We start from the raw sequence: 16,266 nt of genomic DNA, 5'->3' as shown, positions 1-16,266 counted from the left end.
CAGCTAGCTGGTGATTGGTGGGTGTACATATGCCTCTTGTCATTGGCTCACCAGATGTATAGAGCTCCCAGATATTGGAGTTTAAATTGACTAAATAGCATGTGTGAATTCCAACAATACATTGAATAAATTGATTTTTATTGTTGGGTATTGAGTTAGAAATTGACAGATTAGGCTTTTTCCCATGATGCTTGCAAGAAGGGACAATGCTTTTGAGTACCTAGGTATGCCTTTGAGTATACATGTTTCAGGAATACCCCTCCTTCCCTTATCCTTTAAAGGTGAATGTGATTAGTCAGTGACTATCAGTTGTTGATATGATTTTATTAGCAGCACCACCTGGCCTTGTTTGTCATTTTTTAATAATTTTCCAAGTGATTCATATTCTATTAAGCATGGGGTAGAGAATGATCTGATCTCTCTCTATAAGCCTCATTTTCTTTTTCTTTTATACTTTTTAATTTATTATAGTTCACAATAAAGTTAAAATTTTAAGTGTTGTAACTGAATTCTACATCTTTTTCTTTATGTACAATAATTACATAATAATTCACCACAATGGAAATCTACATAGGGATGTATTGAGGGAACCTTATTCAGAGTTAGACAGTTTACTCTTAATTTTTCTCCACTTTGTTCCTGATAAACCATTTCCTTCTTAATACAGGGAGAGTCCACAGCTGCATTCCTTACTCGTTGGAATACTGAACCTGGCCACCAGGAGGCGGCAAAGACACCCCCAGCCAAAGGCTTAAATACTTCCCCCACTTCCCTCATTATCCAGTCATTCTTTGCCTTTCGTTACAGGAGGTTGGCAGAGAAGTGTCAGAAGATTTCGGAGTAGTTCCTTAAGAAGGGTATCTATCCTTCGATATGGAACTGGAGTTTTAAGTAGTCTTGTCAGCCTCTCGGTGAGAGCATTGATGAAAGTTAGAGTCTGGAGATGCAGGGAGAGTCTTTCTGTGAATCCATCCAGACTCGTATTAACAGCTCCTAAGCAATCAGTGTTGACGAGCTTCACTGCCTGCTTTTCATCACCCAAGTCCATGTCAGAAGCTATGCTACAGTCTGTCACACTTGAAGGACGGTTTTTCTGTTCCACGGCATAGATTCCAGTAAGATCGTTTCATTTTTTACACATATGTAACACTAGAAGACATGGTCACATTGGGACTCCTTTATCTTTATGGAATCAAGGGTTAATATCTCCTGAGGGGGATTATTGAACAGTGGGGGGTTAATCATATTTGTTTTATGTGATTTCTGCTGCTTTAAATGTGTGAGATGTTTTAGGATCATAGGCTGATATGGAACGTACAGGTTGCTTTTTTATTTGAGAGTTGTGCAGTTTTATTAAGCTTGGCGCGCTTTCCCTTTGACCGGGAGTGGTCACGGTTTCCATTTCCTATTCCTGACTGAGTGACTACGGAAAGGAGCGAGTTTCTCTATACTGTCTGGGTCATAGGAGGTGGTGAGTGCCCCAGCCATTGGGGGTATAGGTCCTGGTTGTTTTCTTTGAATTAAATAGGGTTACCTATTTATGGAGGATTCTGAATTTTTAGAGGGTGATCCCTCTACGACAGGATTCGATACCTGTGTATATTGTGAGGAGGCCTGGGTAATCGAGCTCTCTCAATTATGTTCCATATGCCGCAACAGGGTGTTTTCATCAACCAATGTTGAGATGTTAGATGCCACTGATCCTTCCGCCTCTGAGGAATTTTCATCCCGTGAGGCGTGTCCTCTACAGTCATCTGATCCTACACATGCAGCTTCCCCTTGCATCGCTAACCTTCCACCTAGAGGGGGCCTTTTTCCGCCAGACGTTATGGCCCAGTTCCGTATGGCGATGTCTGTGGCCTTAGCCGCTTTGCCTTGTTCTACTACACGCAAACGAAGGGTTAATACATGCACTCCTGCCCAGGGAGCATCATGTAAATTGACAGTTTTATCAAATCAGTCGTCTGAGGATGCAGTTCTCTCTGAGGCTTCAGAGTACGGACCTTCTGGGTCGGAGCCTGCTGCTTCTATTCCTCCGGCAGAGGAGAATTTTGCATTTAGATTTAAAGTGGCACTCCTGCGCTGACTTCTAAGAGAAGTTGTGTCGATATTAGAGATTCCTAATACTGATCTGGCAGTTGAATCTCAGAACACTGAATCAGATGGCGAATTTGATTAAGACAGACGAAAAGGAATAGGATCTCCATCCTTCCCCACCTATTTCCTTTTTATGTCCCAGTTCCGGGCTCTATAGGTAGAAGAAAAGGAATAGGATCACCATCTTTCCCCTTTTTGGCACCTTTTTCACCCTGATATTTCTCCTACTGTTCCTTGTTCTCTCGGCAGAATGACTGGAGGATGAGGAAAGTGGGGGAGGTATTTAAGCCTTTGGCTGGGGTGTCTTTGCCTCCTCCTGGTGGCCAGGTTCAGTATTCCCACGAGTAAGGAATGCAGCTGTGGAGTCTCTCCTCGTACAGAAGGAAAGTAAATTATCTGGTAAGCATATATTTTTTTTTTTAATTGAGTTTTTTTTTAAACAGTGTATATAATATAAATAAAGAACAAACAATTTAATGTGTAGAAATCTGGAATAGACTGTCCCTTTAACATCCCTTAGCGAGATAGCTGTCGAGGTAAAATTTGCTTTTAGAAAATATGTTTCCTCTCATAGAACTGCTGGTTGCTTTTAGAGAATCTCATCTGAGCAGAGCTTTAAAAAATCAGGCCCAGTATGAGAATCAACATTCAAATATTAATTTTCAAAAATTACATTAAGTATTCTTTATCACAAATTTTGGACATTCACTATTTTTAACAAATGTGCCAAAACAGTCCTACTGGTGATGTCAACAAGTTTCACCTACAATAATTACCTTTGCTATATTTCAGTTATATTCCAGAAATGATTCTAATAAAATTGGAAATTTATTGTTGTGCATTTCAAAAAATGATTTTTATGTCTTTTTAAACATATAGAAGATCTCAAAAAAGGGCCAATAAAATTACAGGAATCAGTATCATCTCTCATTTTCTTTGCTTTCGTCTAGTAAGGCAGAACGTTTATTTAAGGAATTAGAATCAAATAAAACACGACCTTATATGCTTCCATGCAAAAATAAGTAAATGACGTGTGTGATGTGCGTCATTTACTTTTTTTTTTTTTTTTATTAAAATATGAAACAGTCAAAATGTTATCATGTGATTACTGTTCTGTTGCAAAGAAATATATTTTGTTTCTTCTTTCTGTGTATTCTTTCAGCCTATGATTTAACCATAAACAAAAAAAAACAATTAAAAAAATGTGTAGGCCTTATTCAATTAACTTTTGCTTTTTAATTTCATGTAACTTTAAAAAAAAAAAAAAAAAGTTTTATTTTAAGAAGTGAATTTTGTGTTGATTTTTTAACATATAGAAGAATGCTGCTGAGTATATGAACCCTGCAGATGATCCTAATAATCAGGGCGAAGACGAATTTGAAGAAGCTGAACGGGGACGAGAGGAAAACCTGCCAGACGAGAATGAAGAACAAAGGCAGCAAGCTCAGGGTCACCCAGACTCTGTACAGGAGCATTTAGTAGTAAGGAGTTCTGCTATTCCTGACTAAAGTGCTTAGACAAGTCACTTGGAGGCAGAATTACTCCACAAGACAGAAACCCACACATAACTGCATTCAAATGAATATCCATGTACTGCATTGTGCTTTCCACGCCAGTGCAGAGAATGCTTGTACATAACACAAAAGGTTATGCTTCAGTTAAAAAGCAAATGGCTAATAACCCTATTTTTTGCCACAAGATACTATAATTATTTTTAATTAAATTTTCCTGTTATTTCTTACATAAAAATGTTTTCCTTTTTTTTTTTTTTTATCTATTCTTAACAGCAAAACACATTAAAATAAATTATTGCAGAGTATACATTCTATGGTTAATTATGTGCCAGACAGAAAAGTGAGAAGCAAAAGCTTAAATAATATGCGTGAAAATTAGCACATTATCACCTATTAGTTTTGTGTATTTCTTACGAAAAAATATACAAGGCTGTAATATACTGTGAAATATTCTGTACTTGCAAACAGATTTCCAAATGGTTTAACTTACTCATATTAAAAACAATCTTTTTCTTTGTGTTGAAGATGGCAGATAACCCTGACCAACAAGAGGATAATATCGATGAACAGTACCAGGAAGAGGGAGAGGAAGAGGTACGATTACATTGAGATATACTCATTGCCTTGCTAAATATTATTTAATGCTTAGCAGTGTTACGTGGGGAGCGGTACTGGATGAGTGATCATGCTGTCTGTGAGTTTGGGAATCCAGGATACGTAGAATGAAAGAATTATTTTTAGAAGTGCCCAGTGACTGTAGCTAAATTCATGGCTGGCAGAGCCTCAAATGGTTTATCTAAGGTTACCCAGGAAAACTAAATTAATTGCTTGTGGGATTAAGCTCTCAGTCACATATTCCATTTAGAAAACAGAGCTCTTGTCTTCCTACTGCAGATTACATTTATATATTACTGTTTCATTCTTACAGGAAGCACAATACATCATGTGCATGCATACACTTACATGCACAAATACATATAAGATCTTGTTACCTGGGACATTTGATTTCACTATTCCACTGCTGCTAGCAGGGCTACCTGTGAATTCTGCAGTGTATTGCTATACTATCTGTTGCTTGTGTTGGGTTAAACATTTAACATTAGCCAAATTGCTTTGTTGGCCTAATAAGCTGTAGTTGATAGGTAACTATTTCATATCTCTAATAATGAAATAGTTATATAAAAGGATCTGTCAGAGATTTCTGCAGCTGTAACAGAAATAAAAAAGTGTGTGCAGTACCTTGATAAGTGCATTTTATAGTCCTCTAAACAAAACTGCATTTCAAAATAGTTATTTTATTATTTGTGGGGGCAAATTTAGAGCTAAACATAGAGAAATGTGTCATTCTTAGGATGTTATGTGATGCTATCAGATCATGTTCTGATATACTGAACTTAATTGCTTTTTATATTATATTTTTCAGGCTCAGGAAGACTTGACAGAAGAAAAGAAAAGGGAACACAATGCAGAAGAGCCTTATGGAGAAAATGAAGAAAATGTGAGTGTCAGCATTTAGAGGGCTATAAAATGCAAAGAGAAAATGCTTGAATATGTTGGTGCATTTTATTATTGAAATATTGCTTGTATATAACTGTGTTTAACCCCCTGCAAAGTCAAATTTCCAGAGCAGCACACCACTACTGGGAGCTAGCTGAACACATCTAGTGAGACAAGTGTGTGTAGCGACCAATTACCAGTAATGTAGGATATCTACATATTATGTTTTAATACAGGATACCAAGAGAACAAAGTAAGTTTGACAATAGTGATGAAATTAAGTGTTTTAAAATGACAGGCTCTAACTGAATCATGCAAATTTGAATTTTGATTTTTTTTTTATCCCTTTAACCGTGAAAATATAATTTGCTATTGTTTTGGGCTTTATTTTGCATTAGTTCCTTTTTTATTTTCTTGCTTTATTGATATTATGTATGGAAAATGTGATAATGAGATTATTCTTATTATCTGTAAAAAGATCACTTTAATGGTGAAGTTGTAACAATTCTATGTGAAATGTATAAGGTTTGACACATGCATCAGAATACATTTAGTTAGCTGCATAATAAGATATGTGTTTGAGGGCTGACACTAGCTTTATATTGAAAGCTAGAACTTGTTTGAACCTTGTCACTCTGGAGAGTTAGTGCTCTGGCAGGATTTTCACATCATCTGCAGTGAGAACCTGGGCTTTTTATGCTTTGCAGATGTCACATATGGCTGGCAGGGGTCTGCTTCAAGTCACTCTATAGCTTCCTGCAGATCCATCTGTGGATCCTTTTGCTTAAAATTATTTCATTTTAATTGAATTTTTCATAATAAAATTAAGAAATGAAAAGAATAGGATTATTGGAGAGTGCTGAATAATAGTATGTTCCTTTTGTTTATGTTTGCGTGGAAAAGGGGAATATATATTAAAAGTGAACATTATTGTATGATACGGTTTTTGACATATTTGGTTAATATATTGTTTGATGTATAGCAAGGCCAGATTTAACAATAGGCATCTTTATTGGTTTGACAGAGTTCCAGAAGATTTCATTGCTGTGGGATGATAGGTTATGTTTAAGGGTTATTAGCATTTTAGAAGTTGGAAGGATTGGGGTAAATTACAATTGAAGACTAGATTGCAGATGGTGTTAATTTAAATTGTTACTGACAGTGGTGTAAATATTTGCTGCAATATATGCAATCACACATTGTGATAGTTTATTCTGTAAGGTCTATTTAGGTATTAATAACAACATGCTGGTTCCGTTGTAGTAGTAATTTCTATGGCCTCATTTTCCACTTTTCAAAACATTTTAATATTTATGTATATATATATTTAGCTTTTTGCTGATTATGTATAATTAAGTATTATATCATTTACATTATGCATGTTATGCTTTGTATAAGTTTTTATACTTTCTTATGTCTTTTTTCTATCTTAAAGGGACACTGAACCCAAATTTGTTAATTTGTAATTCAGAAAGAGCATGCAATTTTAAGCAACTTTCTAATTTACTCCTATTATCAAATTTTCTTCGTTCTCTTGCTATCATTTTTTGAAAAAGGCATCTAAGCTTTTTTTTGGTTTCAGTACTCTGGACAGCACTTTTTTTTATTGGTGGATGAATTTATCCACCAATCAGCAAGGACAACTCAGGTTGTTCACCAAAAATGGGCCGGCATCTAAACTTACATTCTTGCATTTCAAATAAAGATACCAAAAGAATGAAGAAAATTTGATAATAGGAGTAAATTCGAAATTTGCATAAAATTTCATGCTCAATCTGAATCACGAAATTAAATTTTTGGGTACAGTGTCCCTTTAAGGTTCACATCATATGGTATACTGTGTCTTGCATTACTTAAAGTTAACAAAGAGTTAAGGTGTGGGAGTGACTGGATTCTCCAATAGGAGAACAACAGTCTGATTAAAAGCCTTAGAATGGCAGTCTGTTTTTAGGTTTATGACTACGGTCGCAATGACCGAAACCGGTCAAACTTTCTCTATACCGCATTTTTAACTCTAGAGGAATACTTCTCTGTTTTATGGAATACATTGAATAAAGTTTTGCACTTTTATCTCTACTCTGCACTGTGTTTTATTCAAGGAGCAAGAGAAACACATTGTACTTTCCTTTTTTTCTAAATATTTGCTGACTGAGGGCTAGATGTCAATCCTGTCACAATTTCTGGTAAATACAAACAAACTGCAGCCCTTGACCAATTAAAATGCTGGTGCAAACAATGTAACCATACCCCTATATTGACAAGCTGTAAAAAAGAAATAGTTTCCCATTACTTTCAAAGGGATTATTAAAACAAGCATTTGTAGTAGCAAAACATCATTAGCAGTTCTTGCAACCTGTTGAGATGTACTTGAAAATCATTTCTATTGTTGTGGTAGGGGATAACTTTATAACACCAATGAACATGGAGATTAAAGGACCAGTCAATACTGTAGATTTGCATAATCAACAAATGCAAGATAACAAGACAATGCAATAGCACTGAACTTCAAATGAGTAGTAGATTTTTTTCAGACAATTTTAAAAGTTATGTCTATTTCCACTCCCCCTGTACCATGTGACAGCCATCAGCCAATCACAAATGCATACACATACCATGTCATAGCCATCGGCCAATCACAAATGCATACACGTTTTATTCTGTAAATTCTTGCCATGCTCAGTAGGAGCTGGTGACTCAAAAGGTTTAAATATAAAAAGACTGTGCACATTTTATTAATGAAAGTAAATTGGAAAGTTGTTTAAAATTGCATGCTCTAGAGCTAGAGGCACCTGGTGGAGGAGGAGCAAGGTTGTGAGTGCTGAGCTCCCTCCTACAGTCCCACAGCACCTGGCGGTAGGATTTTCGCGCCTCCCCACTACCTGGGGTTGCTACCTGGATAGGTTCTAACATCTCCTCCGGTGCCGAGCAGTGGAACTCCAACCCACTGCATGGAAGCAGGAACAGCCATATAACCTGCCTTCAGCTGTATTACTAAAATGTGAATATTACTGGAAACACTTTCTCCCGCTTGGGATTACCTGGTAATAAGACAAACCGCAGGGAGAAAGAGCAGAGAAAACGACTTCAGATACCTGAACCCACTTGACCCCAGCTAAGGTTACACCGATTTGCCAATATCAAGTTGAAAGTAAAGACCTTGCCCTCCCTCCGCACCCACTTTGAGCCCTATAGTGTACCGATTATATTCACGGACACTTTGCCAGAGGACGGAGGATCATTGGCCTGTTGAAGGGGACGCTGCTGCCCCTGCCCGACTTGCGGTGATAGAGCTGTCCCCTCCTCCACCGTGGCTGCGCGGGAGGAGGCAGCGAGAGGATCGTTGGACGCTGAGAACAGCGCAAGCTCTGAAATTTACTCCCGCAGGTCCTCTTCCTCGTTCTTCCCCCCCCTCTCCCACCGGTGCTGCGCGAGAGGGGGTGAGGAGCTGATCTCTTGCTGGAAACATCAGTATACACCGGGTTGTCTGGAGGGCGGTATTCAAGTGTCCCCTTCCACTGACTCTCCTGCATTTTGGGAGCTCCGTCGGACGCGGAGAACAGCGCAAGCCCTGACACTGACTCTCGAGGGTCCTCTTCCTCGCTCATCCCCCCCCTCTCTCACTGGTGCTGAATGAGAGGGGGTGCGGGACTGGTCTCTCGCTGGAAGTATTGGTACACACCGGGATGTCTGGAAGTTGGTGTTCAAGTCTCCTCTCTCACTGACTTATTTGCATTCCCTTTGCCTTTTCGCTTGACATTGGAGGGACGTCTGGGTAGCAGAGGAGAGGGTAAGTTGCACGGCATAGCCGGCTTCACGGCGAAGATTATAGTAGAGTTAAAAGGTGAACACTGGGGAACACATAGCCTGGTCTAAAGACTGTGAACATTTTATTCTCAAATTGGAAACAATTACTACATAAGGCTACACTTGAAGGGGGAAATAAAGCAAGACTACCATAAGGGTTTAATAGCAGGTGGAACGCCCAAGGAAGTTATATGAAAGCTGGGGGAAAATAAATATGGACTAAGCTGAAAGATAAACAAATATCTCAATTCCCCTCGCACTTAAATTTCATTATAAAGAACCGGGACACTCTTTGCTTTTTCTGTTTTTTTTTGCATTACTATACTTTTAAGTATTGAATCTATATGTAAGATTGTTGAAATGTTAAACAATTGTGTCGGTCAACACCTTAATTAGGGCTCTAAGGGTGAATTGTTCTAGTTTACTTATTAGTTCCAAATTACCTAGCCTATCACTACTTCTTTTAGAACCTATTTGTGGAAATCCTTGTAGGAAGCTATACCCAAACACTTAAAGAAAGGGGAAGGATAGAGAGAATTTTTTTTTCTCTTTTTTTTTTTTTTTTTTTACTATAACGTCTTTTTTCAATTGAAAGAGAAGAGCGAGGTTATCTTACACAAATTTTCGCCACAACTAAGAGGCTGAGGAGAGAACTCTTCTGCAGCCACATTTTTTTTTTTTTTTTTTTTTTCATATTTATAAATATAATTGGTTCTGAAATCTATGAACAGTTGGAGATAACTTTCAGTACATTTTGACTATACTAACTTACATAACCCCCCCTCTCTATAAGAGTCTTTTTAGGATTAGATTTCTAGGTGTTACACTCACAAATAACTTCATCTAAATACAGGACAGGACACATAGTATCTCTCCCTATTAAAAACTCTATTGTAAGACGCAAAGCACTGAAAGAGAAACAGTATGTTGTGTCTGCTTTGTATGAAAAGAGTTTATATCCTTGTTGCCGTAATAAACTCACTTATCACGACTCACACTAAAATCACTTTTTACACAACCACTAATTTAATATTTCACTTTTAAACACCAAATCCAATTTCCCCCTCACTTCACCTCGGGCCTCGCAGCCCCCTCACACTTTACTCCCACTTTTTCCCCTCGGCACACCCTCACTGTTTTATTGATAACTGCTCATTACCACCACCCACCCATATTCCTTTCCCCTTTCTTCCTCCCCTTCTACCCCCTATCCCCCCTCCCCCCTTTTTTTTTTTTTTTTTTTTTTTTTCTCTCTTTCCCTTCTCACCTGAGCACTTTTATAATTCACTTCACTCGGCACATGGATAAATACCTTTCTAATTCCCCAAAACATCCCTCCCCAAACATGACGGGAAGGTACAGAGATAAGAAGCTTAAGAATCTAGCAGAACCAGGTACTGAACAACCAAGTCCTAGTACTTTAACAAATATACCAGACAACTTTAATATGCAAGCTTTAGTGTCTAATATTGCAGAAGCCTTAGCCCCTAAATTTGAAATCCTCAAATCTGAGATTAAGCAGGATATTTCCTCTCTAACACAAGAGGTACGGCAGTTTTCGAATAGACTCCAAGAAATGGAGCAAAGAGTGTCGGATCTGGAAGATCAAACAAATATCCACAGTACTAAGATTGAGAATTCTGACAAAAAACTACAAAAAATTATGGACAGATTAGAAGACCTCGAAAACCGTTCACGACGGAACAATCTCAGAATAATCGGTCTCCCTGAAAATAAACAATTTGAAAATCTTGACTCTTTCATATCCGATACTCTTCCTAAAGCCTTAAAGATCCCCTCTTCACCCCCCCCCCATCATAGTGGAACGAGCCCACAGAATAGGCCCCCCACGATCAGAAGGCAATATTACCAGTAGAAATCGTCCGGTAATAGCCAGGCTACTTAATTACAAAGATAAAGATTTATTATTGCAGTATTCACGGAAAAATCAACCGATTATGATAGAGGGCAACAAAATTATGATTTTTCAAGATTTTTCGGCAGATACTGCCTTAAAAAGACGGGAATTAGCCCCGATTTGTTCAAAATTTATACAACAAGGCCATAGGTCGACCCTGATTTACCCATCAAAATTAAAAGTAGTATTAAATGGAATAACACATATTACAGAGGATGTTCAAATAGCCGAAAATCTTTACAAATCCCTTACGGGATAGATTTAAGGGACAAGCTATGACTATTGGCCCTATATTTGTGGTTGATAGGGTCACCTCGCTTTTATCTATATTGTGCATTAAAATGGAAACAGGTTATGGTAGAGGCCAAGCTATGACTCTTGGCCTGGTATGTGTGGCTCGAAATGATTTTTTTGTTTTTTCTTCCTGTATTAAAATGAAGACAGGTTTATGGCGACAGTATCTTAAGGGGAGTTGGGTCCCCCTCACCTCCTTGGCTCCTTCCCCCCCCCCTTTTTTTTTTTTTTTTTTTTTTTTTTTTCTCGCTACATAATAGAGAAACATGACACAAAAATTTAAAATTATATCATGGAACGTAGGGGGAATTTCATCCCCTATTAAACGTAAAGCAATTTTGTCACACCTCCGCAAAGCCCAAACGGATATTGGTTTATTACAGGAAACACACTTAGATCAGGAGGAATCGTTAAAATTAAAAACATCATGGGTAAGAGAAGTTCTTATAGCTCCGAGTGTCGGGAAGAAGAGAGGAGTAGTAATACTCATAGGTAAAAAACTTCAACTGGAGATTTTGGACTCTGAGGCGGACCCCGGGGGGAGGTATGTCCTGGCTAAGGTGAAAATAGACCAGGTAAAATACACAATTTGCAACATCTATGGACCAAATAAAAGTGACCCTGAATTTTGGGACATGTTGCAGACAAAACTCCTTCTAAGGTCTGAAGGGCATCTGATCTTGGGGGGGACTTTAATATGGCCCCCAAATGTCCCATAGATAGACTGAGGAAAAACACTAAATTACTGAAACAGAAGAAAGATAACCTTGATTTTAAAATAATTAAAAAAATAAAACAGGTGCTCTCTTTGCGAGATATTTGGAGACATCAGAACCCCGATACTCAAGATTTCACTTGTTTATCTAAAGCGCACAAAACCTTATCCAGGATTGACCTATTTTTAATTGGAGATCACCTAAGTCCCACAATGGTTAATTCTGAGATAATGCCTATCTTTCTGTCAGACCATGGTCCCATTACACTGGAATTTAATTTTACCTACGGTAGACCAAATAATCAGCGGTTCTTTTTTCCTTATTACCTTTACAATGACTTTAAATTTAAAGAGTGTCTCAAGAATAAATTTAGGGAGTACTTACAATTTAATAATAACTATATTAAACGGTCTGATATCTTCTGGGAAACTGCCAAGGCAGTCCTCAGAGGAGAAATCCTTGCATACTCTGCTATTCAAAATAAAAAAAGGAAAGCAAGAGAGAAGGAAGTCTGTAGTTCCTTAATTAACTCCTACAACCTGTACTTGTTGGAAGGAACTCCATTAAATTGGGCAAGATACTTACGGGCTAAAGCTGTTAGAGATACCTTTTACTTAATGCAGGAAACCAATAATGACCTTAAAATGCAAGCCAAATTGTATAAATTTGGCAACAAGTCAGGTAAAATGTTAAATAGACTAATTAAGAACGAGAATAAAAAATCCAACATTGACAGACTCCAACATAACGGGAAATTTTTAAATAAGACAGAAGATATAACTAGGGTATTCCATCAGTACTTTCAACAACTATACACCAGTAATGAATTTGACATAAATAAAGCAGCAGAATTCTGCAGTAATATTAACTTTCCAACGGCCACAACTGAGGAGAATGCCAGACTTAATGCACCTGTTTCCCTAGAGGAAATTGCGGCAGTGGTCACCAAGCTTCCTCTAAATAAGGCGGCTGGTCCGGATGGATTACCCAACGAGTTCTACAAAATCTTAGTATCGGAGATAGCACCATATTTAGGTAATCTTTACAATGATATTTTTATTAAGCATAAACAGGTTACGCCCTCCTTCGTATCCTCACTTACTACTTTGATTTTGAAAGAAGGGAAGGACCCTACATGCAAAGGATCCTATAGACCTATTGCTTTATTAAATTCGGACTATAAAATTATTGCGTCTATTTTAGCAAAAAGACTTCAATCCATCTTAATTAAAGTAATCCATCCGGACCAAGCAGGCTTCATCAATAATCGCAATTCCTCAGCAAAAATTAGAGAATTATTAGCTACAATGGAATTTATACACAGAACATCCCCACAAGGGGCGGGGAGAGTGGACTCCCCTGACATGGCCATCGTATCAATTGATGCGGAAAAAGCTTTTGATTTAGTAATTCATCGGCACTTAATTTTCTCTTTAACAAAATTTGGGATTGAGGGGAATTTTCCTAAGCTGGTAGAAAACCTATACGCCCATTCTTTTACAAACCTGATTATTAACAATGAGATTTCTTCTCCAATTGCTTTACAGAGGGGCACTCGTCAGGGCTGCCCTCTCTCCCCGCTCCTATTCGATTTAGCTATAGAACCACTAGCAATTAAGATTAGATCCTCGTTAGAAGGCATAAAAATTCAAAATTATGAAATAAAAATTGGACTATATGCAGATGATCTACTTATATATCTCTCTAATACAGCAAAAAACATTCCTAAACTTCTGCATATTACGGGCCATTTTGGGATTTTTTCGGGTTACAAAGTGAACCCTGTAAAATCCGAGATAATCTGGCTCAGGAAAAATAAAACCAGTTTAACAGATATCCCCTTTAAAGTGATAACAGAATTCATGACCTATTTAGGAATTAAAATCCCATTGAATCTAAAAGATCTTTATAAAATAAATATAACTCCAATGTTAGAATACATTAAAGAAAAGCTCAAAACTTGGCAGTCCTTACCCTTGTCAATCTCTGGTCGCATTGCTCTATTTAAGATGGTTCTGCTACCAAAATTGCTTTATATCTTACAGAATGTCCCATTAATCTTGTTTGAGAAAGATTTGCGGGCATTAAACTCGTCAATTGGACAGTTTATTTGGCAAGGAAAAAGAGCTAATATTGCCCTCTCTAAATTAGTAGCACCTAGGGAATTGGGAGGCTTCGCTCTTCCAAACCTAAGATTTTATAACCTCTGTTTTTTAGTCCGTGTAGTAGCTGACTGGTTTACCAAAAAGAATTATGTTACAAATATCGACCTAGAATCTAATATATGTGAACCTTATGCATTACAGGCTTTACCACACATTGACCTTAAAGATCTTCCATTGAATATTAGGGATCTTAAATTCATCTTGAACCCAATTAAAGCATGGTTCAGACTAACTAAACTTTTATCAATAAACCCTAAAGTATCAAAATTTCTTCCTTTAATTAGAAACCCAAATTTCCAACCAGGTCTAGATTCAACTGTCTTCAATAGATGGCATAATAATGGATTAGATAAAGTTATTTATTTCATAGATCAAGACAGAAAATGTGTCAAATCCTTTACACAATTGAAAGAGGAATATACTTTGATAAACAAAGACTTTTTTGCTTACCTACAGATAAGACACTATATCACAGAATTAATACAAAAGGTTGGCTGGAACTGGTCTTTAGGCAAAATGGAATCTTGGCTTACAATAATCAAAGACTTCTCTATGTCCATCTCTCCATGCTACTATTTACTAATCCTTAGTAATGCGACCCCGTTAGGGGAGAATCTAGTCACAAGTTGGAATAATATAATCCCACACAATAATATAGAAATTAAAACTATTCAACTTTCTCTGAATAAAGTATTAAAAACAACTCTTTCCTCTAACTGGCGAGATGCCCATCTGAAACTTCTCCACAGGGCGTACTTTACCCCGGAGAGGGGTCTCAGAGTCCGAAATTCTGAATTCAGTAGATGTCCTAGATGCTCATATACAGCTGCGGATATAATACACATGTTCTGGTCCTGCCCCGGGATAAGAAATGTCTGGAAGAAGCTGGAATATTGGCTTAAGATAGTACTCAAAATTGAATCGGTAACACTCTCCTTGTTCCAGATTATATTCTGTTTGAGGCCTGGAGAGGAGCGTCAGCCTAATGAAATATTAGTCAACTTATCTATTCTTGCCACCAGATATTTGATATGCAAGAAGTGGAAAATGAGGGCGACCCCAACTATCCCAGAAATTAGAAATCACCTAAAGAAACAATGGCCTAGATTTAGAGTTCGGCGGTAAAAGGGCTGTTAACGCTCCGCGGGTTTTTTTCTGGCCGCACCATAAATTTAACTCTGGTATCGAGAGTTCAAACAAATGCTGCGTTAGGCTCCAAAAAAGGAGCGTAGAGCATTTTTACCGCAAATGCAACTCTCGATACCAGAGTTGCTTACGGACGCGGCCGGCATCAAAAACGTGCTCGTGCACGATTCTCCCATAGGAAACAATGGGGCTGTTTGAGCTGAAAAAAAACCTAACACCTGCAAAAAAGCAGCGTTCAGCTCCTAACGCAGCCCCATTGTTTCCTATGGGGAAACACCTCCTAAGTCTGCACCTAACACCCTAACATGTACCCCGAGTCTAAACACCCCTAACCTTACACTTATTAACCCCTAATCTGCCGCCCCCGCTATCGCTGACCCCTGCATTACACTTTTAACCCCTAATCTGCCGCTCCGTAAACCGCCGCCACCTACGTTATCCCTATGTACCCCTAATCTGCTGCCCTAACATCGCCGACCCCTATGTTATATTTATTAACCCCTAATCTGCCCCCCACAACGTCGCCGACACCTACCTACACTTATTAACCCCTAATCTGCCGAGCGGACCTGAGCGCTACTATAATAAAGTTATTAACCCCTAATCCGCCTCACTAACCCTATCATAAATAGTATTAACCCCTAATCTGCCCTCCCTAACATCGCCGACACCTACCTTCAATTATTAACCCCTAATCTGCCGACCGGAGCTCACCGCTATTCTAATAAATGTATTAACCCCTAAAGCTAAGTCTAACCCTAACACTAACACCCCCCTAAGTTAAATATAATTTTTATCTAACGAAATAAATTAACTCTTATTAAATAAATAATTCCTATTTAAAGCTAAATACTTACCTGTAAAATAAATCCTAATATAGCTACAATATAAATTATAATTATATTATAGCTATTTTAGGATTAATATTTATTTTACAGGCAACTTTGTAATTATTTTAACCAGGTACAATAGCTATTAAATAGTTAAGAACTATTTAATAGTTACCTAGTTAAAATAATTACAAATTTACCTGTAAAATAAATCCTAACCTAAGATATAATTAAACCTAACACTACCCTATCAATAAAATAATTAAATAAACTACCTACAATTAC

The 16,266-nt window shown here is 37.6% G+C and overlaps 1 protein-coding gene across 2 annotated transcripts in view; it reads left to right on the top strand.

Moving 5' to 3' along the window:
* GOLIM4 (golgi integral membrane protein 4) overlaps positions 1–16,266 on the top strand; it is a 353,609-nt gene that overhangs the window by 276,825 nt on the left and 60,518 nt on the right. For both annotated transcript variants that reach the window (XM_053710118.1, XM_053710117.1), the window contains exons 13-15: positions 3,414–3,578; positions 4,137–4,205; positions 5,035–5,109. In XM_053710118.1, the coding sequence (XP_053566093.1) occupies positions 3,414–3,578; positions 4,137–4,205; positions 5,035–5,109 (309 nt within the window). The remainder of the gene's footprint in view (positions 1–3,413; positions 3,579–4,136; positions 4,206–5,034; positions 5,110–16,266) is intronic.

The sequence above is a fragment of the Bombina bombina genome, chromosome 4 (genome assembly GCF_027579735.1).
Source record: "Bombina bombina isolate aBomBom1 chromosome 4, aBomBom1.pri, whole genome shotgun sequence".
NCBI classification, from domain to species: domain Eukaryota; kingdom Metazoa; phylum Chordata; class Amphibia; order Anura; family Bombinatoridae; genus Bombina; species Bombina bombina.
Note: the sequence above shows the minus strand (reverse complement) of the source record. Positions and strands in the feature narration are given on the sequence as shown.